This window comes from Pelodiscus sinensis, chromosome 24 (genome assembly GCF_049634645.1).
Source record: "Pelodiscus sinensis isolate JC-2024 chromosome 24, ASM4963464v1, whole genome shotgun sequence".
In the NCBI taxonomy this organism is placed as follows: Eukaryota; Metazoa; Chordata; order Testudines; family Trionychidae; genus Pelodiscus; species Pelodiscus sinensis.
Window position 1 is genome coordinate 5715336 of NC_134734.1, and position 23926 is coordinate 5739261.

Genomic DNA, 23926 nt, shown 5'->3' on the forward strand with positions numbered 1-23926 from the left:
TTCACCACCTTCGTAGGGAAATAGTTTTTCCTAATATCTAACCTAGACCTCCCCCACTGTAATCAGTTCTTGCTCAGTCAGATTTGCAGGTGGGGGCGGGAGGGGCTGTACTCTGTAAAGCAGTGACCCTGGGAAGGACCCAGGTGTCCTGACGGAGCCAGCTGCTCATGAGCTCCACAGACTGTGCTGCGGTCTATATGGTGTGGTGACCCTGGGCTGGAGAAACGGGACTGTGAGGAGCAGTCAGGAGGTGAGGTCTCCTTGAGAGGGCCACGACTGGAGACTGTGCCCAGCTCTGGGGGGCCGCACATCAAATACGATGTTGGAAATGGGCTGGGGCTCAAAGAAGAGCTACGGAAACAATCCAAGGGCTGGAAAACCTGCCTGGAGCTTTATGTGGTGTGTAACCCAGAGTAAGCTCGGGGGGACTCGGTCGGGGTCTGTCAGCAGTGCCCTGGGGAGATTTCGGGGAGCAGAGCGAGAACCGACCACTGGGGGATGGAGCCTGAGAGACTGAGAGTGGGCTTGGGCAGGCAGGAAGGCAGAGTTGGCTGCTCTGTGAATCAGTAATTTCTCTCTTTACTTCAGCTCTGAACTGCCCGGCCAACAGCCACTACGAGGTGTGTGCCGACCTCTGCTCGGCCACCTGCGCTGGGGTCGCCGGCGCTGCCCCGTGCTCGGAGACCTGCGCCGAAGGCTGCCAGTGCGACGCTGGCTTCCTCTTCGACGGCCAGGGCTGCGTGGCTGTGGACAGCTGTGGCTGCTTCGAGAAGGGGAGATACTACAAGGTACTGCCCCCTGCTGGAGGATGAGGATCTGAGCCTATTGCCCCCTAACTGGGAACCTAAGGTCAGCCGGAGCAGGGCAGATTCACAGCCTGGAGGTGCATCTGTGGGATCCCCTGGGTCTGGCATTCTGCCTGCTGGCTGTGCTGAGTCCCCGATCTCCACAGACAGGCAAAGACATCTGAGTCAGAGCCATGTGTTCCTCTGTCCTGGGCACAGACTCTGGGTCAGATTTGCAGGTGGGGGAGGGAGGGGCTGTACTCTGGAAAGCAGCAACTCTGGAAAGGACCCAGGTGTCCTGGCGGAGCCCTGTGCCTGTGAGCTGGAATACTTAGCTTCTACATCCTGTAGCCAGCTTCTTGACTGCACGTTGATGGGTTATGACCGAAACCGACAAATAACCAGCCCAAACAAGAACCTCAATAGGCTTCTCGCTAGCCGGTAGTAGCAGCGGATCCAGGCTAAGGCAGGATTGTAGCTGTGTCTGCTCCAGGACAGCGGGGAGGGGATGAGCTTGCAGAGTTTCTTTTGCCGTTGTTTGAGGAAGATCCTTCAATTCCTGGGTAAACTGGGCGGGAGGTTTTCTCTGAGTCCTTTTTGGGTGTGGGTCACGTCATCGTCTCTGTAGAGTTCAGCTCAGTGAGTTCAGTTTTATGGCTTTACAGTTCTGATGAAGGACAGCACAGTTACCTTTAAGCTATATTAAACTTATTTATTTACGTTTTCACTTTGTGCAGTGCGGTAGAGTTTAAGCATTTATTTTAAGTTGGCTTATTTAAAAGTTCCCAGATGGGCAAAGCTGTGGGTTTTACCCATTTAACAAATGCTGCTTATTGAAATTATCTCATCTTTGTGCAACATTGTGGGTTTTAGGCATTTGAAAATATTTTTTATAGATTTAAATTCTCACAGCTGCACAAAATGATGGGGTTGTCAGACTACACAACCGTAGCGGCTGGGATTCCAAAAGTTACAAATTTGTAACCATTAAGACACAAATTGTCAATCTCACAAGTCAAGGTACACAAAGAGCGTGGCCTTCAGGCAAATGCTGAGAAATTGCAGCCTTTTTGATACAGGAGGACAGCAGCTGCTGTGTGCCACCTTACTGAATGCCCTCTGCTTAGAAAGCAGGTATGTGTAAGCCAATGAACCCTGGTCCAGTGGCAGCTGGTATTGAATCTAGGACTTTAGGGACTAATCTCATGTGCCTCTCCACAGGCTACAAGCCAGATGGCTCTGGGCTTGGGCTGTAGAGCAGAGATCATGCTTCCTAGTGGTCTCAGTGCCTCCGGATTACACGTGCATCCAGCATTATCCCTCCTCGTTAGACCCATCCTGTTTCCAAGTTGCTAGCTACCGTAACCATCATCCGGTGGCAAGATTTAATCAGTCATCTTGGTAGCTGAGTCTAGTGGCTAGAGCAAGGGGCTGACAGCCTGGACTCCTGATTCTGTGCCCCACTGCAGAAGTGGGGTGTAGACGCTGGGACTTGTGGGCTCGGGCCTCAGTTTCCCCCCACCAGTTGTTCTCCTCGGGCCAATGAAAGGTTGGCTGTGTCTGCTCGCTGACTGGGGTTATGCCCTTTTTCCAAACAGCCCCACGAGACAGTCCTGGCAAACGCCTGCCAGCAAAGTTGCAGCTGCAGCCCGGCCCGAGGCCTGAGCTGTGAGTCCCATGGCTGTGCCCGGGATGAAACCTGCCAGGTCAAAGACGGGGTCATGGGCTGCATTAACAGAGGTAAAGGGCCGTGGCTGATGCCGGTGCTGTGAGGAGTTCTTGGAGCCAGAGCACATCAGCGGTTGTTGGTGCCAAGAGCGGGGGCGGGGCTGGAGGTCGGGGGCTGGGAGCTGGACTCTTGGATTCGACCCCAGCTCTGGGCTGGGAGGAGTGGGGTCATGTGGGATGGGAGGGGTTAGGACTCCTGGGTTCTTTCCCCAGCTCTGCTACTGCCTTGCAGTTATTTCAGGCCAGCTCTGCCCCCTGCCGGGACCAGAGTTCTGCTGAACACTCCCATAGACTCCTAGGCCTGGAAGATACCCCAGGAGGTGGAGTCCAACCCCCAGCCCCCCACCAGAGCTCACCCCTCCTGCTTGCTGTCTCCTTTCAGACCCCTGCAAATCCCTGCAATGCCGGGCCAAGGAGACGTGTAAGATCGAGAACGGCCAGGCCACGTGCGTCCCCAACTACAAGCAGACCTGCTGGGGCTGGGGGGACCCGCACTATCACACCTTCGACGGGCTGAACTTCGACTTCCAGGGCACCTGCACCTACACTCTGGCCACGTACTGCGGGAGCGACCCCTCCCTGGTGCCCTTCACCATCAACGAGAAGAACGACAACCGGGGGGGCAACCAGGCTGTGTCCTATGTGCGTCTGACCAACATCTACGTCTATGGGTACAACATCTCTATCCACAAGGGAGAGGTTGGCAAAGTCCGGGTGAGTCTCCTGGCTTGGGTTGGGCTTCCAGCCAGCCCAAGGGCAACACACCACATAACACAGCGCAACTGGAACACAACACAGCAAGACTGCCACACAACATAGTTCATACCAACACAGAACAGCACAAATGCAATGCAACATGCTGCATGCAACACAGCACAGCACAACTGCAACACAGCACACTTCACATCCACACAATACAGCACAGCACATCTGCACCACAGCATGCTTCACACCAACACAACACAGCACAATTCAACATAACATGCTGCATGCAACACAACACAGCACAACTGCAACATAACCTGCAGCATACCAACAAAGCACAGCACAGCTGCAACACAACATGCTTCACACCAACACAATACAGCACAGTGCGCATGCAGCTGTCCCACCGTGTCCCACCAACGCTACATAGCATCACACAGCACGACCACAACACAAAACATCTGATGGCAATGTAACACAGCTTTGCACAGCACAACCATAGCATGACTCACCTCACATAAAATCACACCACTCCAGCTTGCTTCACAGCAACACAATAGCTTCTGATTCACGTATACCAGTGGTGTGCAATCTTTTTAGATCTGCGACCCCCACATTGCAGGGGCTGCCAACTGCTGGGCCCAGCCCTGGCCAGCCAGATCTAAGCGCTGCAACCCCCTGGGAAGACATCCGCGATCTCCTTGGGGTCATGACCCATGGGTTGTGCACCACTGACCTATACCCCCACACAGCTCAGCGCTGCTACTGTATTGTGTATAGCTTCTTCCACAGCACCTGGACTCGCAACACACTATCCCACAACATACAACCCCAGCACAATATTCTGTGCAGCATTCTCAGTGGCACCGGCAGCCCCAACACACCAGGCCCCAGTGCATTGTGTAGAGCACGTTCCAGTACACCAGTGCTCCCAACACAAGCTCCCTTTGTGCAGCGCATGTTCCGCCATCCCCATCCCCCGCTGTGCGTGCTCTCATGCTTGCCCTCCCCCCGCAGCTGAACGGCGTTGCCACCAGCCTGCCGCTGACCCTGGCCGAGGGCAGTCTGCGGCTGTTCCAGAGCGGCCTGAGCGCCGTGCTGCAGACAGCCTTCGGCCTGGCCGTCTCCTTCGACTGGAACTGGCTGCTGCAGGTGACCCTGCCCAGCGGCTACTACGGCGCCACCTGTGGCCTTTGTGGGAATTACAACCAGAACCCGGCAGATGACATGGCCACGCCGGCCGGCGCCCGGCCCAGATCAGTGGTGGAGTGGGCCTCCAGCTGGCAGGTGAGGGACCGCGACCCCTTCTGTTGGCACGTCTGCCAGGGGAAATGCCCCACTTGTGAGGAGGAGCAGCGGCAGCGCTACCAGCGGGACGAGGCCTGCGGGCTGATAGCCAAGGCGGACGGCCCCTTCCACGAGTGCCACCGCAAGCTCAGCCCGGACGGCTTCTTCGACAGCTGCGTCTACGACGTCTGCCTCAACGGGGGGGCCAGGAGCATGCTGTGCCAGGCGCTGGGTGCCTACGCCGCCAGCTGCCGCAAGGAGGGGGTCGTGCTCCGCGACTGGAGGACGCCGTCTGGCTGCAGTGAGTGTGGGGCCAGCGGGGAGCAGGTTGGAGCAGGGGGACTGGGAGCCATGGCTCTTCAGTTCTACCCCTGGCTCTGGGAAGGGAGTGGGTCAGAGCAGGGTGGGCCGGGAGTCAGCATTCCTGGGTTCTATTCTCACCCTAAACATCCCATGATGCATCAGGGTGGTTGGCTCCCATGGTGCACCACTTCCCCTTCACAAAACGAGAGAGCACGGTGCATCATGGGTGATGTCCAGACACGGAGCTAGGTGTTTATAGGTGAGAAGGAGGCACCAAACCAGTGCCCCAAGGAAGCACTAGGGCAGCATTTCCGAGCAGAACTCTTTAGATTGCTTTTTGTTTGTTGTCAGCTGAAATTTGCACCCCAAATCAATGTTTTCCATAGGGGTAAGCCTCTCATTTTTCCTATCAACTCTCATGTTTCAGGGCATGACAGACTGCAGGGTCAGGAAGGGATTTTTGCTCCGCTCTGCAGCTGGCCTGAGTGTGATACCTGAGTGTGTAGCATCTTCAAAGGGAGGTGGGATATAGGATTGTCTGGACCAGGGCTACGCGTCGGGATAGGCTGTGGGTCAGTTTGGCTGTTGTTAATTTCCCCTCCCTTATCTCAGCCCTGCCCTGCCCTGAGAACAGCCACTACGAGGCCTGTGGGGACGCCTGCCCGGCCAGCTGCTCCGACCGAACTGCCAACACCTCTTGCCGGGAGCCCTGCGTGGAGACCTGCCAGTGTAACGCCGGTTACGTCCTCAGCGCCGGGCAGTGCGTCCCCGTGGGGAGCTGTGGCTGCGACTACAACGGCCGCTACTACCAACCCAGCGAGGAGTTCTGGGCCGATGAGAACTGCCGCTCTCGGTGCAGGTGTGACCCCAGCCTGGGCATGGTGCTTTGCCAGGAGACCAGCTGCAAGGCCAGTGAGAGATGCGCCGTGGTCAATGGGGTCCGGGGCTGCCAGCCAATCAGCTACTCCACCTGCACGGCCTCCGGGGACCGTCACTACACCACCTTCGCTGGGCTGAGATATGACTTCCAGGGCACCTGCATCTACCAGCTGGTGGGGGTCTGCTCCAAGGACCCCACGCTCACCCCGTTTAATGTCACAATCCAAAACAACCGCGGCAGCAGGGCTGTGTCCTTTACCAGGGAGGTGACCCTGGAGCTGTACGGCAGAACCATCACCATCAGCCAACAGCATCCCCAGAGGATCCAGGTACATGGGCTCTTGCGGAAGGGGGATCTGGGTGCCAGATTCCAGCTGGGGTCAATGAGCCGTAGCTCCATTGGAGTCAATTGGGCAGATCCCGGCTGAGTTAATGGGCTGTTGCTCTATTGGAGTCAGTGGGCCAGATCTCAGCTGGGGTCAATGGGCCGTAGCTCCATTGGAGTCAATGGGACAGATCCTGGCTGACTCAATGGGCCTATAGCTCCATTGGAGTCAATGGGGCAGATCCCGGCTGGGTCAATGGGCCATAGCTCCATTGGAGTCAATGGGGCAGATCCCGGCTGGGTCAATGGGCCATAGCTCCATTGGAGTCAATGGGGCAGATCCCGGCTGGGTCAATGGGCCATAGCTCCATTGGAGTCAATGGGGCAGATCCCGGCTGGGTCAATGGGCCATAGCTCCATTGGAGTCAATGGGGCAGATCCCGGCTGACTCAATGGGCCTATAGCTCCATTGGAGTCAATGGGGCAGATCCCGGCTGACTCAATGGGCCTATAGCTCCATTGGAGTCAATGGGGCAGATCCCGGCTGGGTCAATGGGCCATAGCTCCATTGGAGTCAATGGGGCAGATCCCGGCTGGGTCAATGGGCCATAGCTCCATTGGAGTCAATGGGGCAGATCCCGGCTGGGTCAATGGGCCATAGCTCCATTGGAGTCAATGGGGCAGATCCCGGCTGGGTCAATGGGCTGTTGCTCTATTGGAGTCAATGGGGCAGATCCCAGCTGGGTCAATGGGCAGTTGCTCCATTGGAGTCAATGGGGCAGATCCCAGCTGTTGGGATTCACAGAGGATATGAGCTCTGGTGTCCATATAAACCAAGGAGCCAGCCTTTAGTTAAGCAAGTAGCTGGTATGTTGGAAAGCGTTAGTGCGACACTGTGTGTATGATCCGAGGCACACCGCAGGACAAAATCTTGCCCAAAATTACATAGACAGTCAGTGGAAGAGCTGGGAAAAGAGCCCAGGAGTCCTAGCTTTCAGCTTTAGCCACTAGACACTACTCCCACCCAGAGCCGTGGAGAGAACCCAGGAGTCCTGGCTCCCACTACCTCTCAGAGCTGTGGATGGAGCCCTGGGTCCCTGTCCCCTGCTTGTAACATTCATTCACAGTTAACCCCTGTCCCTGCCATGTCTGCTCCAGGTGGACGGAGTCTTTGTGGATCTGCCTTTCTACCATGAGGAGAAGCTTCAGGCCTATGTCAGCGGAGCCCACGTCCTCATCAAGACCGCCTTCGACCTGAGGGTGACCTTTGACTGGAACAGCCTGGTCCGGGTCACCGTGCCCAGCACCTATGCCAACGCCCTCTGCGGCCTGTGCGGCAACGGCAACCCGAGCCCTGGCCAAGATCTGACGATGAGGGACGGGAGCCGGGCCACCGACACCGTCCGTTTCGCAGAGAGCTGGCAGGTGGGGGAGGCCCCAGGCTGCTCGGCTAGCTGCACCGGGGACTGCTCAGTCTGCAGCGAGGCTCAGAGACAAACCTACAGGGGAGAGCAGTACTGCGGGGTCCTCGCCAGAGGGGACGGGCCGTTCAGTCAGTGCCACGGGGCCGTCGACCCCGCCCCCTTCCTCCTCAACTGTCTGTCTGACACCTGCCAGTACAAGGGGCATCACTCAGCTCTGTGCAGCGCGATCGGTGCCTACGTGGCGGCCTGCCAGGCCCGGGGAGTCCCGCTGGGGCCGTGGAGATCGGCCTCCTTCTGCAGTGAGTGTTGTGGGCGGGACTCTGCTTTGGGGGCAGGCAGGGGCGGGGGCAAGGTCAAAATGTCTTACTCACCGGCCGCATGCGTCTGTGACTTATTGCTGTCTAGGGGAGACTGGCTGTAGTTCACACAGCCAGTGCAGGGCCACAGCCCAGGAGGCCTGGCTCCCTGCCACCCCTGCTCTAACCACTAGACACTAGTCTCCTCCCAGAGCTGGGGCGAGAAGCCAGGAATCCTGGCGTCCAGTTTCACACCCACCCCAGCTTTGTTCACTGTACCTCAATGGGCCTTTTATCTCACCCCCTGTGCCCCTTTCCTCTGCTCTCCTGTAGGCCCCACCTGCCCCCGCAACTCTCACTACGAGCTCTGTGGGAGCAGCTGCCCTGCCACCTGCCACGGCCTCTCAGCGCCGGATGGCTGTGACGCCCCCTGTGCCGAAGGGTGTTTCTGCGACGCCGGGTTCCTCCTGAGCGGCGACCGGTGTGTCCCTGTCGCGCAGTGCGGCTGCGTGCACCACGGCAGGTACTACCGGAGGGGAGAGGAGTTCTACCCCAGCCCCTCCTGCCGGGAGCGGTGCCGGTGCCAAGACAACGGGGCCGTCGAGTGCCGGGAGGCCTCGTGCAGATCTAGCGAGCAGTGCAGGGTGGAGAACGGAGTCCTGGGCTGCCACGCCAAGGGCTGCGGCAAATGTGTCATGGCCGGCGATTCCCACTACCTGACCTTGGACGGACGGTCCCTCGACTTCCAGGGCTCCTGCTCTTACACCCTAACCAAGGTCTGCAGCAGCAGCCTCCCGCTGGCAAACTTCTCCGTGGTGGTGGAGAAGGAGAGCTCTGGCGAGGGCCGCGTGGCTCAGCTGAGGACAGTGCTGGTCTCCATCCATGGCTACTCTGTCTCCCTAGAGAGGGGGAGGAAGTGGACAGTCGTGGTGAGTTCCTGTTTGCTTTGGGCCTTGTCGCTGGACAGCTCCATGTTTGCCGGTTGTTCTGCACTCTGACCCAGGTGCCCGACGTCCAGTGTTACCTGGCTCGGAGCAGAGGGGAGGGATGGCCCTGGGGACGGGGAAGGGGGACTTGGGAGATTTGGTGCTAGACCCTGCTCCATCAGGTGCTCGCTGTGTGATCTTCAGCACGTCCCTGTACTCGTGACCTGCGTTTTAGCCCCAACCCTTCTACCGCCCACATGGAAAAGCCTCTGGGCTATCTTGGGCCGTGTCACAATAAACATGCAAAAGGCCGTGGGCTGCTCAAATGGCAAATTAACACAGGCCAGATCCGGAGCTAGAGTAGAGCAAGAGCACCTGGACACTTCTCAGCAAGTCCGCTGCTGGAGTGTGGGCAGGTCCCTTCCCGTTTCACTGCCTCATTTCCCCAGGCGCCGGTTCACAAACACTGTGGTGTTTTGCCGAGAGAAGTTGTAGTTTTCCATGGGGTAGGGGCAGGGGCAGGGGCAGAAAAATGCCCACTTTTGGGCCATCTCAGAGATGCTGGTGGTCTCGTGAGCCGAGTTCATATGGCCCAAGAGTGGGGCAAACAGTCGTGGGAGGATGGGCTCCGTTTTCATGAACATCAGGGCCTCCTCTCCCGAAAAACCACCTCTCCCAGGCTCATGCAGATCGAGAGCCTGCAGTAAGGTGAGATGAAATGGATAAAGAAACAGAAGGCAGGGAGAGGCCTTTGAGATTTGCCGGGGCTGCATCTGCATCCCGGAAGACTAGCTAGAAGAGAGACAGAATTTAACTTTTGACGTTGCCTCAGAACAAGAGCCAGTATTGGCTCTGGGGCTCGGGTAGATCAGCCTATGGAAGCTCCATGACACAGCTCCAGGGAGGCTGCGGGACTCGAGCGCAGTGATGGGCAAACACCCTTTTCCTTGGCACAGGTGAACGGGGAGCTCTACACTCTGCCGCTGGCCCTTGACAGCGGGAGAATCCAGGTGAACCAGGAGGGGAAGAATGTCATCATCCAGACCGAAGTGGGCCTCAAAGTCCTTTACGACGCCTCCTCCTATGTCCTAGTCTCCGTCCCCAGCTCCTACCAGGGACACGTGTGCGGCTTGTGTGGCAACTTCAATGGCGACAAGAACGACGACTTCCTGCTGCCCAGTGGGAAGAGCACCCAGAACGCGGATGAGTTTGGGGCTGCCTGGAAGGTGCCCGTTGAGGGTGTCACATGCTCCCATGGTTGTGGGGACAGGTGCCCCGCCTGCGATGCAGCAAAGATGGTGCCGTACCAGGCTGAGAGCTCCTGTGGGCTGATCAAAGCTCCAGCCGGTCCCTTTAAAGACTGTCACTCGCTCGTCAGCCCTGCCGAGTATTTCAGCCATTGCCTCTATGACATGTGTGCGGCCAACGGAGCCAGGGAAATCCTCTGCCAGAGCCTGCAGGCCTACGTGGCCGCATGCCAGGCAGCTGGAGGCACAGTCAGAGCCTGGAGAACGGCCTCTTTCTGCCGTAAGTTTACAAAGCAACCTACAGCCCTGGCTGAGGTAACTTCTCCCCACCCTGTCACCCTCATGCCCTGGGACCCTGGTCTCCTTTCCCAGCCCTCCACCCTTCCCCCCAACCTGTTCATTAGTAGCAGCCCTATTGGCAGGAAAGTCTCTAAAGGACCAAACAGCCTAGGAACCAACCTGGAAAAATAGCCTGGCTTGGTCAGGCCAAGGAGACACTGGTGGGGCTGGGACTGGATCCAGACCACTGGTGTCTACAGGTACATCTACGTGACAACACAACCAACTGAGCCAAGCCCCAGAGCGCAGGCTGTGAAGGGGTTGGGCTCGGAGCCCTGGTGGGAACGCCCACACTGCTAGTGACCCACTTGCGATAGCTATAGGGGCTGACACTGAATAAGCTGTGGATATGGCAGCAGTGGAAAAGTGCACAGGCCCCTGTAGCAGTAGCTTAGCCAAAGGAACTCTGGTTCAAGGCCTGTAGACTTAATACCAGCAACTTACCAATATGCCGTTGTGACTGGGCTCCCAGGAGAGCCAACTTAGGCCGCTCAATTAGGAAAAGTTATTTACTTGTTACTATAATACAAGAATTAGGGGTCTCCAAATGAAATTTGGAGGTTTAAAAGAAACAAAAGGCAGTATTTCTTCACACAAAGCATAGACAACTTGTGGAACTCCTTGCCAGAGGATGTTGTGAAGGCCAAGACTATAACACCATTCAAAAATGAACTAGATAAATTAATTGAGGATAGATCCATCAATGGTTATTAGCCAGGAGGGCCAGGGATAGTGTCCCTAGTCCCTGTGAGAAGCTGGGAATGGGTCACAAGAGGATGGATCACTTGATGATTTGCTGTTCTGTTCATTCCCTCTGGGACACCTGGCATTGGACACTGTTGGAAGACAGGATCCTGGGCTAGATGGGCCTTTCCTCTGACCCAGGTTGAGCAAATTCCTATTTTCTTATGATGAACTGCAAAAAATGGGGCAGCCAGTCCTCAAATGTAACTTAGATTTACCAAGTCAGCAGAAAACAGCTTCTGTAAGACCTTACTGGTTACCCAGAAGCCAAAAATGGAGTTCTCTTGTAACAGCCCAGCCTTAGGCTCCACCCAGACACCAGGTCAAGGGTCACTGAAAATCTTATTCTTCATCTAAGAAAGTTCTACCAAAGGACCAGACACAGCACATCCCTGGGGGAATAGTTCAGATCTCATCCAAATACCTGCTCACAGCCAATTCTTATGAACTAAACAACCACGGCTTAGGACAGAAAAGGGCGAGAGCATAATGGTTGACAGACAAGCACACAGACACCTGGGAGAACAGTTCTCGAGACTCAGATTCATTGTAGAGGGTGAGCTTTGTAGTTGCCACGAGTTCTTTCCAAAATCGCCCAGAGGTTACAGTGCAATGTTCGTATCCCGTATCCTGAGACTTTTACTTTTGTGTACAGTCCATCTAAATGTAGTAAGTCCTTATGATCCCAGAATCACTAGCTAGCGCGACACAATGGAACTTGCATCAAACAGGAGGTGAATACACACGCACGATTGGTATTACCTCTACATTCTAGCAATACAGGCAGTCCCTGACTTACGCGGATCCGACTTACGTCGGATCCGCAGTTACGAACGGGGCTGCCCCAGAGTACACGGACTGCGGGACCTCGCGGTCCTGCCGCCCGTGTACTCTGGGGCTTTGCTCTGCGTCTCCCTGGTCTGCAGACCAGGAAGACGCAGAGCAAAGCCGCAGAGGGGCTCGGGCAGCGGGGCAGCCCCGCTGCCTGAGCCCCCCCCCCGCCGCGGCTTTGCAAAAGCCGCCGGGGGGCTCGGGCTGCCGGCTTCCCCGCGGCTTTGCAAAGCCACCGGGGGGCTCGGGCAGCGAGGCACCCCAGGTGCGCCTGGGCTGCCCCGCCGCCGGCTTTCCCGTGGCTTTGCAAAGCTGCGGGGGGGGGGGGCTCGGGCAGCGAGGCAGCCCAAGCTGCCTGGACTGCTCCGCTGCCGGCTTCCCCAGGCTTTGCAAAGCGGCGGGGGGGCTCAGGCAGCGGGGCACCCCAGGCGTCCCTGGGCTGCTCCGCTGACGGCTTCCCCGAGGCTTTGCAAAGCCGCGGGGGAAGCTGGCAGCGGGACAGCCCAGACGCCCCGCGGCTGTCCCGCTGCCGGCGTCCTCAGAGGCTTTGCTCCCCATCTCCCTGGTCTGCTGGTCTCCAGCAGACCAGGGAGACGGAGAGCAAAGCCGCGGAGGACCCAGGTGGCGTGACCGCGGTGTGTCTCGGTCCGCCGCCCGTGTCTTCCTGGTCTGCTGCGGTTGGGGGGGCGCAGCTAGTATGCCCCCCCCCCCAGCAGACTAGGCTTTTCTCCGGACGCCTGTGGCAGAGCAGCTGGGGTGCTGCCGGTTGGTCCCGCAGCGCCACTCTGGGCGCTACTGGTCCAACCCAGCAGCACCCCAGCTGCTCTGCCCCAGGAGTCCTGATTTAGCTGCTGCTGAAACTGACCAGCGCTGACTACAGGAAGCCCGAGGCAGAGTTGCTCTGCCCCGGGCTTCCTGGAATCAGCTGCTGATCAGTTTCAGCAGCAGCTGACTTGGGGACGCTTGGGGTTCTTAAGTTGATTCTGTATGTAAGTCAGAACTGGCGGTCAGTTTCAGCAGTGGCTGAATCTGGACGCCAGTTCCGACTTACATACAGATTCAACTTAAGAACAAACCTACAGTCCCTATCTTGTACGTAACCCGGGGACTGCCTGTACAGCTTTGCACCTCACACATCTAGCCTACTGTGAAGGCACTAATGACTTTTCTCAGATGTCTCTACAGGGTGACTCTGGACGCTTAACCCTTTCTGGCCAGGGCCATACTTGGTCTAAGATTTGCTGCAGTTATATAATAGTGGGAGCAACAACCGTCTGTAGGCCATATTTTCATCAGATAACACCACAAAGACATCTGAGGATAGCTAGTCGCAAGCCGAATGCTGTTATAAGTTGAATTGCAGAACAGATGCCTGTTCGCGCCGGCATTAGCAGTTCATGAGAGGCAGCTGCGCCAACATCCACACAGCAGCCTTTTGTGCCCTAATGCACCACCAGTGTACACACAGCCTCCTAGTGCACCCCCACCCTAGCTCCGCCTCTACAAGAGGCTCCAGGCTTGTCAGCAGCGCTAGGGCGAGGCCGTGCCTGAGTCACTGTCTCACTTCTGTCCTATTGTCTGCTTGTGACCTTCATGGCTCCATGCAGAGAGCTGAGAGCCTGCCACCCCTGCACCACGCAGAGCCACTCGGGGAGGCAAGAAGCGCAGGCGGCTGGCCCCTGCTCCTGGCAGGGAGCCTGCAGGGCACATGGGCTCCTGGCAGGGAGCTAAACAGAGCCGACAGCTCTGGCCCCCAGCCCCTCTTGGTCGGGGGAAGCGCTCCAGTGAGGCTGCGCACAGCGACGGGGGACAGGTGCTGTGGACCAGCCACGGCAGTAATGACATAGGTTGGCAGAAGTCTGCAGTGTAGACAGGCCCTTCTCCAGCAGCTTTGCTGTACCAGACCAAGTCCCCTGTTGCTTGGGCATTTACTTCTTGTTCAATTCCTCTCTCTCTGGTTTGTTTCTCTCGCCAGCCCTGGCCTGCCCGGCCAACAGCCACTACGAGCTGTGCACCAGGTCCTGCGATTTCACCTGCGCCGGCTTGTCCGCCCCTGCCCAGTGCACCGGGAAGTGCTTTGAGGGCTGCCAGTGTGATGTGGGCTCTGCGGCCGACGGGGAGGCATGTGTGTCCATGGATAGATGCGGCTGCATGCGCGACGGGCGCTACCTCAAGGTCAGTGCTGGGGTCCTGAGGCGTTAATTTCTCAGGCCTGTTGCTGCCTGCAGGGTTAGCACAGGACTGAAAGGGGAGGGAGGAAGGAGAGGGGCTGAGAGGAGGACACACTGGAAAAGCAAAGGGGGTGGTGGTACTTTCTTAGCTCCACCCACAGAATACGCTTCGCCCACGAGTCTGCTTTTCCTGTAATAGATGTTCAGAATATGAACCGGTTCCTTGCCATTGCCAGCCGGGGACCAATGGGAACTGCACACACAACTCTGAAATCCCTCATATGCAATGAATTGCAGCAGGCTGATGAACAACCAGCTTTCTTAACCTCACAGGGCTGCAGTCCACTAATGGCCTGGCTGAATTTTGTCCTTTGCACCGATAAATCCATGGAGCACTGATTGTCTTGCTACTAGACACTGGACACGCTTTTTTGCCCAAGGCCTTTCCACCTGGGGAAAAATGAAGATTTGGTGATGCCAAGTTGTTTTGTGATTTTACCTTGGTTTAGCCAAATTTTTTAGCCATATTGTTAGCAATATGACAAAAAAAAATCAGGAGAAATCCAATTGTTTCATTTCAGCATTTTCTAAATGGAGCGTTTTGGTTTTCCTGTTTGTCATTCTTTTTTAAAATACAGTTGTAAGCAGGGTCTGAGGGTTACACAAGTGAAGGAATTTGAATCCAAGTTGATTTGAACCAAAAATATCAGAGAGTTTTGTTTCAGGGCCAACCCTTTTCAGACACTTGTGATTGGTTTAGTTAAGAAAAGCGAAGGTGCTTTTGAAGGCAGTGGCTTGCCCTGCCATGAGATGTGTAGTAAGGCATGTGGCAGCTTTTAAAAGGAACCCATGTTGCACTCAATTTTCCACCCCAATGAAGCACTTCTGCCACCGGCTCTGTTATCGCGGACGATCCGGTTCTGCACTTCCAAGCTGTTGGCTGTTCATCCGTCTCCACAATGTCCCACAGAAGTGCCTCCTGCCTGCGGAGTGTCCCGTGTGTCTGGAGTGCGCCAGGTCACACTGTGCAGAGAACGCTGCTTTGCTGTAGAGCCTGCGCCTGGGGCAGGCCTGCCAATGGGAGTGTGTGGGGGGGAGGCAGTTGCCCTGGGGCCCAGAGATTCAAAGGGGCCTGGAGCTCCCGGCTGCCCCTGCTGCCCGACTGCTGCTCCACTGCTCCGCCTGACTCTGAGGGCTGGGGGCAGGACACTCTGTGGTCTGGTTGCTTTGACTTGCCCCTCCTGCCCTGCGCTCTGCCCCTTCTGGGGCGCAGAGCTGGCCCCCCCACACACCTGGCCCCGGGGCCTGTGGCGGCTGTTGGCCTTGCTGCGTTGGGGGCTGGACAGCATAGACATGGATGTTGGATCTGTCCTGTGGGCTGCCAGGTGGGGCAGGATTTTGGGAGTTGTGGCGCATGCCCAGGTTTGATCCAATTGCAAATGTCTACAATCTGTCACAGCTGTGAAACGGAGCATTCTGATTTTGGGGGTTCCAACAAGCGTTTCTGTTTGAGAGTGTCCTGCAGGTGTATGAAGAAAGCCAGTCGCAATTTGAAAATGGTGGACACTGAAGGAGGCATTTTGATTTTGTTGAAACAAAATGGTTGGTTTGACTAGAAACTACATGTTCTAGACTTCTCAGAGCCCTGAAAATGTTGACAAATTTCATTTTCAGTTCGACCCAGCACCGTTTCTTTTGGAGTAAGGCAAAGAAATGGCTGTTCACACCGTTTACTTGCACTCTGTGGCTGGTTTCTAGGTGCTCGCTGTTTTGACACCCCAGAGCCCTGGGGCGGTGGGCGTTGACTCCCATCAGCTGTAAGATGAAGGGAGAGATACAGTCGCTTGAGGGGCTGGGAGGGGCACCTGAAATCAGGCCTCTCAGCCAATCTGGAAAGTGTGTCTTTGTGGTATCGGAGCATCTACACCTGCTCTGAGCCGGGTCCTGTCCGCGGCCTGCGTCAGAGGTGTGGGGGAGGGAGGCGTAGCTGCTACTGGCCTCTGATACAGAGACTTGACTCTCTCTCCAGTGAGGGTTTAACGAAGGTGTTTGGGGATTTCCCTGCAGGCTGGGGAGAGTGTGGTCTCCAGTGACTGCTCTGAGAAGTGCACCTGCCGGGCTGCGGGCGGGCTGGTCTGCGAGCCACACAGCTGCCCCGCCGGAGAGGCCTGCGCGCTGCAGAACGGGGTGCGCGGCTGCGTGAAGCGGGAAGGCCGGTGCACTCTGCTCCCCGGAGCCCAGCTCACCTCCTTTGACGGCACCTCGGGGAAGGTCCTCGCCGGCGGGGTCTACGAGGCGGCTTCACTCTGCGACGGCAGTGCCCCCTCCTGGTTCAGGGTGGTGGTGGAGGTCCAGCAGTGCAGCAGCGGGGGAGCGGTAGCTGGTGCTGCCATCTACGTCTTCTTCCAGGAGGCTCTTGTCGTTGTGAGGAGGAGCAAGGAGACGTGGGTAAGTGGGGAGCGGGTCGGAGTGGACTGAGCCACAGGGGAGAGCGTCCCCAAGTTAGAGCTAACCACATAGGAACACCCAGGAGTCCTGGCACCCAGCCCGTCTTCCCCGGTTCCTCTAATCCACTACAGCCCACTCCCCGCCCTGAGGCAGGACAGAACCCAGGAGTCCTGGCACCCAGCCCGTCTTCCCCGGTTCCTCTAATCCACTACAGCCCACTCCCCGCCCTGAGGCAGGACAGAACCCAAGAGTCCTGGCCCCCGACCGTCTCTCTAACTCCCAAACCGGGGGACAGGCCCCTGGAGTCCTGGCCCCCGACCCTCTCTCTAACTCCCAAACCGGGGGACAGGCCCCTGGAGTCCTGGCCCACCCACGTGCCCCATGCCTGTAGCCCACCAGAACCCTCCCTGCGCAGCGCCAAGACGCCCCTCACGCCGCCTGGTGCGGGGACGTGACAGCACCGTACAGTCTGTGTAGCCAGAGTAGCAGGGGTTGAAATGGAGGGAGCGCCCAGCACCCACGGGAAGCGGGTTTTGTGCTGCCCCGTTCTGGAAATGGAGTTTTCGGCTGATTTATCCTGCTGCGTGTGTGTCAGAACCCGTCATTTCCCCATGGAGGGGGAGGGGCGCTGCGCTCGGCGGAGCAGGCTGATCAGCCTTGGAAATACGAGAAGCGAGAGGGGGGCCAGGATCTCACCATCCACGTGTCCGGGGGGCCAGGGTCTCACCAGTGCTGTCCCGGGCCAGTGGCCGGCTGGAGGATGTCAGGACAGGCAGGGCAGGGGCACAAGCAATGGAGCCTACCATGGAGAGGAGGGTGCGCATGCACCGCACGGAGCCTGAAAATGAGAAACACTGGACGGTTGTTGAGCCACCGGGTGGCCGTGCTGATCCCCGGCCAACCCCCAACCCAAGGAGGTGAAAAGCTGCAATGCCGCCCCTCCAGGCCCCACAGAGCTCCCTAGTTGTATCTCCCAGGACCCCTGTGCCAGGCGCTGTACAAACAAACCCCTGGCTCCTGCTCCAAGGAGCTTCCACCCCAAGTGCAGACCTGGCAGCCGGACGCAGAGTGGCATGTCTGACAGCACCGCTCAGCCTGGCTGGCCAGAGGACGCAGCCTGTGTCGGACAGAAACCGTGTGACTGTAGCAGGGCACAGACCTGCCTCTGCTAGTTTGGATCTAAACCTGGCAGGGTCGCCGCCCCAGCGTCAGCTGGCGACTTGACTTCCTAGCTGGGATCCCTGGGACTTGGGCAGCTTGTGCCATTGCACACCTGCTGCTGTCCCCACCTGCGCTAGCTCGATGAAAGCTGGTCTGCCAGGCCGTGCGGCTGTCACCCCCATGCACCCTTTGGGCTGGCCTGCGGGAATGGCCGGGCCAGCTCGCCCACAGCGCTCCCTGGTAGACACCCTGGGCCTGCTCAGAGTTAGCGTCGGCCACAGTGCGAAACGTCTCCCTCGTTCGGGGCTAGCTCGCGTGTTGCCAGTTCACACCCATCCTTCTCCGGACTGAATTCCTGATGCGGACGAGCCCGCAGAGCCTGAGCCGGCTCCCGTCCCCAACGCTTCAGAGCCGCTCACCCGCTGGCGAGGTCCGGCACACGTTACAGAGTGGGGAAACTGAGGCACGGGAGGACTAAATGACACGCCCCAGACCCTATGGGGAGTCTGTGCCGCAGGGCAGGGAACTGACCCTCTTCTCTCAGGGCTCAGCTGGGCACGAGGCGCTGGCCTTTCCACAGCAAGGGTGGGGCTGGGGCGAGAGCCCGCTCCACAGCAGCAGCCATTGCTGCTCACTTGCAAGAGCAGAGGCTGTCAGTTGTTTTGCTTTAATGCTTCCCCACTTGCCCCCGAGCCGTTAAACGAGCACATTGACCTGCGCGAGCCAAGGGACAGCTACAGAACAAAGAAGAGTCGCGTTGCTAGACAGAGGGGTTCCCTGCACCCTCCCAGCAATGGGCACCAGCACCAGTGTTGCACGTGCACGGCTGTTTTACTTTCACCAGCAGAGTGCAACCCGTGTTACAAAGTGGTCAGGCTGATTACACTGGTGGGGAAACTGAGGCAGAGAGAGGGCCTGAGACTGGGCCACAGCTGCCCAACATGCCAGGGGGAGGAATCAGGAATAAGTCAACCTAATTAGTCCCACTACTAGGATGTGGCCCTTGGACTCCTGGCCCGTTGTGCTGTGGCCTGTCCCCGGGGATCTAGCTCAGCCCTTGTCACATCAGCTCACCCCCTCCCCCTCCGTGCGTTGCAGGTGAACGGGCGCTCGGTGCAGCTCCCGGCAAAGGTCTCCGACGTGGTGTCTGTGAGCGAGTCTCAGGGCGGTGTGGCCGTGGTCCAGGCCTCGGGGGTGCAGGTTCTGTTCAGCCCCGGCGGGCAGGTGACAGTGCGAGTCGGCGAGAGCCTGGCTAACAAGCTGTGCGCATCCTGCGGGAACTTCAACGGCGACGTCTCTGACGACCTGCGGCTGCCCGGCGGGCGAGTCGTGGGGAGCATCGCGGAGGTTGTTGCTGCCTGGAAGGCCAGAGACTTCTCCGGGTGGTGAGTGGCTCTGCAGACCAGCACCTCTCCTGCCCCTACGCAGCAGCCGGTCTTCAGCCAGATTGCCCCACGAGGCTCGGTTTGAGGGCTCTAGAGATCCCAGAGCTCATTGGCTCAAACCCGCGTCTCCTCGCTCCCAGCCATCGTGGCTTCCCTCCACACTCGGCTCTCGGTACCGGCACGAGGGCAGCAGCAGCCACTGCAGTGCCCACTGCAGGCCCCCAGCAGCGTGTTAGCTCCCCAGCCTGCTGTGTGGGGTTTGGCTTTCCCTTTGGCACCCGGGAGAAGGAACAGCCCCCAGGCCAGGCGCTCCCTGTATAGGTTACAGGTGCCCCCAACTCAAATCTCCTGCCTCTCAGCAAGAGGCTCCCTGCCCCGAGGGGAAACTGAGGCTCAGAAATGGTGATGTGCAGCATGGCTCAGGGTGCCCAGGACTGGAGCGGGGACACTCCTGTAGCATTTCAGAGCCACGGAGCCGCGGGGAACAGAAGCAAGATCTCCCGCGCCCCACTGCAGTGCTTTCATTACCAGGCCACTAAGTGTGGAAGGGATGAGCCTGGTGTAAAAATGAGTCTAGAGATCGAAAACCATCCCCTGGTACGGAGAGGAAAGCGAGTGGCAGGGAGGCAGGGACTTGCCTCAGCACACCCAGCAGGCTTGTGGGAGAAGCAGGGACAGAGCCCGGGGCACTTCAGGCCAGTTCACCTTGCAAGCATAAGCTGGCACCGTTCTTCCACCCCCTCGTCCCAGAATGCCGAGCTTCCCCTTTGCCAACACCCCCCATGGGCACCCGTCTCGTACTGCGGTAGAGGGCTGGGGCGCTGCTCCGTGGCTGGGAAAGGAGGCCTCTGCCAGATGGAGGCCATCTCTCACCAGGAATGGTGTAGACGGGGCTGCAGGTTGCCTGGGATTTCCAGGCAGGTTGGCTCAACCTCCAGTTCCATGCAGAGGGCAGTGGGCTCGCTCAGGCCCCCCAGAGACAGAGAAGCAGCTAGCACCAGAGCCACGGTCAGAGCATGGACTCAACAAAAGGTCTCCCTAGAGGAGCAAAGTCGATACGAGAAGGGGGTGGCAGACTGGTTCCTCATTGACTAGTGGCCAAGATGGCCGGGGCCACACGCCATGAGTCTCCAGCTGCCAGAGGCTGGGTCTGGACAACAGGGGAGGGATCACTCAAAAGCATCTGTTCTGTTCATTCCCTCGGGGGCGCGGACCCCCTCATAGGCAGTGAGTGGACTGGAAGCCCCACTGTGCTGATGCAGTGTGGCTTCCCTTATCTTCCACAGCCGGGGGAGATTTTTGCATGACAGTTTTGGCACAAAAATGCAGACTGAGCAGCACTGAAACCGTTCTGATTTTGCTGAATTGTTTGCTTATTACATTTTAAAAAAATAATCCTGCTAAATCAAACCATTGGCAGTTTTTGAAAGAAAAGGGTTGGATTTCACTTCCAAACAGACATTGTGTTCTCCTTGGCTTGTCTCTCGTTCTGAGCGTGGCCACACTCTGGTTTGATTTTGGCAAACCAAGTTTTGTTCCGTCTGAATCCAATTTTGAGTTTTCAATTTGCTGCGAACTTGTAAGTTCTTACTCTGATTCAAAACGGCCTGGGACTTCCCCCTCCTTCAAAATCCCTCTGGTGGCCCAGTTCTAGCGCGTGTTCTTGATCAAGATGGCTGCTAATGGCTATTATCTCTCTTCTAGTGCGGAATAGCACCGCCTGGAGGTGTCAAAGATCAGCGCTGCCCCTCTGCTAGATGCTGCACGTTGTCTGGACAGTTGCTAACCACCCCGAGCTACGTGTGAGACCCTAGGGCCAGTTGTAAGACACTGTAATATCAGTGGCTCCCGAACAATAAACTCTCGTGACTCTTCCAACACCACCTTGCACTCCAGGTTTGTGCTACTGGAAGGGTTCTGGCAGAGCATGTCGGAGCCAGGGGGAGGCTGGTGAATTGTGGTTTCACACACAAGAGTGGAAGGGGCCTTTGTGGCCGTTTCTCCGGGCCTCCTGCCTAGCGCAGGACTTGGATGATGCAGGCCTGGCGCTAATTAACTGAACAGGAAGAGATCTCGTCCCAAGAAGACCCTGTCTTGATTTAAAAGTAACTGGAGAATCCCCTGTGATGCTCCCCTGGAGAGTTACCCTCCCTGGTCAATACTCTCCCTCTTACTGCCTACGAATTTGCCAGCTTCCAGCCCTCGGCTTAGGCTAGGCCTGGGCCCATGTGACTGAAGATCAAGTTTCTGCTCTCGCACCCAGCTGTGTCTAGGCAGGACCCCGTGCCTCTCCCTGCCCTGCTGAGCCCACCGGGGAAAGGGCCACGTATTTCTACTATGGGAAACCAAGGTCGCTCCTGAACCTCAGCCATGGGCAGCAGCCACGTGAAATCACCTTGACCTCTGGGAGTAGATCTGGGGTTCAAAGCAGCACATCCCAGCTCCGTTCAGGCCACAGCCCCCCTGGGAGGATCCTCAGCAGCTGTCAGGGCTACAGAGCTAGGAAGAGGAAAGTGACAGGCGCTTGCAGGAGGCTATTGCCAGGTTTCCTCCCCTTAAATGGGCCACTGCATCAGCTCAGTTCTTAGCGAGCAGGGTTCTGGGGGTCCAGGCGAAACCCAGCCGTTGATTCCACTCGAGGGGAGCAGGGACAGACACTGGTGACCAGAGAGCTTCTACCAGGCCTATTACCCACCCCTGTAAGTAGAAGCACCCTTCATCTCAGCCCTCCCCTCCCCTCCCCACTGGATGTTACCATGCAGAAGCCTGAATTGCCCCCTAGGGTTGCCAAATACTTTCACAAAAAATCCAGAACATGGAAGGAAAAAAGTTGTTGAGCAAAAAAAAAAGGGTTGCTAGGCTTTTAAATACCCCGCACCCTTCGCTCTCCCTGCCCTCGCCAGACGCGGCCTTCCGCTGGCCTGCCGGACATTTTTTACCAGACAGGGGCCAGAAACAATAGACTATCTGGGCAAAAAACCGGACACCTGGCACTCTGGGGGGCAGGGGCGGTGCCCATGGAGGGCCTGGCCTAGGGAAGAAGGACAGGAGGGGAGGGGTACAGACCTGCTTCCATGGGGGCCAGAGGGCAGAGTCCCTGAGACAGGAGCGGTGCCGCCCCACACCTAGGGAAGCTATTAACATGCTGGCGAGCCATCTGCAATGTAGGCCACAGCCAGGACCGGCATGGTGCTGGGACTGGGAAGAGCACCAGGCACTGAGAGGATGAGGCCCAGGAGGCAGAGCTGCACTGGGTAGGGGTGCCAGGTGTCCGGTTTTGAACTGGACAGTCGGGTATTGGAGCTTTCTGTCCAGGAAACAAATTAAATGTCGGGTATTTTCTAATTAAGGATGTTTTATTATTTTCAAGAGTATCAGTACGTACTGGGAGACACGCTCGCACTGCGAGAGTCACACTGTGTGAGCGTGTCTACCAGCCAGGCAGTACACAACTACACAGTAGAGAGAAGAGGGGTAGGGGTGGGTAGGAATCCCCGGAGCCGGACTCGCCCGTGTGCCCCGTCAGGCCCGTGTGTGGGACGGGCAGCACCCCGGGATCTGCGTGCGCCCGGGCCAGCCCCATTTCTCCCTGGCCAGTTCCCCCCCGCTCCTCCCGACCCCCTCCCAGCCAGGCCTGCTCCCTGCTGGCCAGTTTCCCCCGGCCAGTCCCGCTACCCCTGGCCCCCTCCCGGCCAGCTCTGCTTCCCACTGGGTGGTTCCGCCCTCCCCCCCATCTTCCCCGGCCAGCCCCACTCCTCCCGACCCCCTCCCGGCCAGCCCCACTCCCCTCCCGGACAGTCCCCACCCCCATCTGAGATAATTGTGTCCGGTATTTTTTTTAAATCATCTGGTAACCCTAGCACTGGGAGAGAGGCTCCCCTTCGCTCTCTGGGTTAGAGTCTCATGGGAAGGGCTGGATGGACGAAGGTGCCTCCCACTCTCTGGGGGGGGGGCAGACCCACCCCCCAGAGCTGTGGTTTGAGCTTTCTCCTTCAGCAGCCCCTCGAAAGCCTCAAAGGGAGGGGCAGACCCCCTGGCAATCGCAGAAGTCCTACCAGCTGGGCGGGCAAAAACCACCTAGTAGCTCGTTTCTGCCAACCTCCAGGAGTGGGAGGGAGGTGCAATCAGTTAAAAAGGGAAAGGGGGAGCCACCCAGAGGTGTAGCGAGGGTGTTATGCGCCCAGGGGCAAAGGAAAAAATTGTGCCCCCTCCCGGCCGCCATATGGCACGGCCCCAAACCTGGTGCACAGCTGAGGGGAACTTGTAGTGCATCTTCCCCCACCCCCTACAGTTTGGGGCTGGGTTCCCGCATGCACTAACCCGCTGGTGGAGATGGAGGAGGGTCGGGCTTGGAGCAGAGAGGCAGGGAGGAGGCTCCAGCTGCCGGTGGCAGGCGGAGGAGGAGCACGTGAGCTGAGGGATGACCGGGGGAGCAGAATGGGATTAAATTGGCGCCTCCCTAGCATGGTGCCCAGGGGCAACTGATCCCTCCGGCCCCCTCGCTACGCCACTGCCCCCCCCCCCACCAGATCTATCATCTTATGCACGTGCAAGACCTGTGAGAGCCGTCCCATGACTCTGCAGTTAGTGTCTGTGGCGCCGGCTTCTAGGTGGTGTCTCAATGCTGCCACATTCGCCTCCAAAGAGGGGGCTTCCCAAAGCCGGCCCTTGCTGCTGCCCCCCAAGGCATCCACAGCTCCAGTCTCCTTTCAATGGGCCCAGTTCGCAGGGCTCATTGCTCTTAGATCTGGTTTCCATCCCCTCTCCAACCTTTGCAACTGCCCAGAGGTGTCACCTTCCGCCTTCTCCATTCCCACCTCATTCACCCCACAGGGACAGTCTCTGCCTCACTTTCCTAGGGACTATTCTACCGAGACGTAATACAAAGTTTCCAGGTAAAAGGACTCGATACAAAGCTAAAAACTTCAATGAGAGAATGATT

The 23926-nt window shown here is 57.8% G+C and overlaps 1 protein-coding gene across 1 annotated transcript in view; it reads left to right on the forward strand.

The window, feature by feature from the left end:
* Positions 1-22901, forward strand: part of LOC102448003 (IgGFc-binding protein-like) — a 39007-nt gene extending 16106 nt beyond the window's left edge. The window contains exons 9-20 of the mRNA XM_075907485.1: positions 589-788; positions 2384-2525; positions 2896-3227; positions 4236-4806; positions 5421-6016; positions 7171-7735; positions 8066-8661; positions 9615-10185; positions 13795-13994; positions 16058-16438; positions 18698-18984; positions 20689-22901. Coding sequence (XP_075763600.1) covers positions 589-788; positions 2384-2525; positions 2896-3227; positions 4236-4806; positions 5421-6016; positions 7171-7735; positions 8066-8661; positions 9615-10185; positions 13795-13994; positions 16058-16438; positions 18698-18984; positions 20689-20698 — 4451 coding nt within the window. The 3' untranslated portion in view covers positions 20699-22901. The remainder of the gene's footprint in view (positions 1-588; positions 789-2383; positions 2526-2895; positions 3228-4235; positions 4807-5420; positions 6017-7170; positions 7736-8065; positions 8662-9614; positions 10186-13794; positions 13995-16057; positions 16439-18697; positions 18985-20688) is intronic.
* The last annotated feature ends 1025 nt before the right edge of the window (positions 22902-23926 follow it).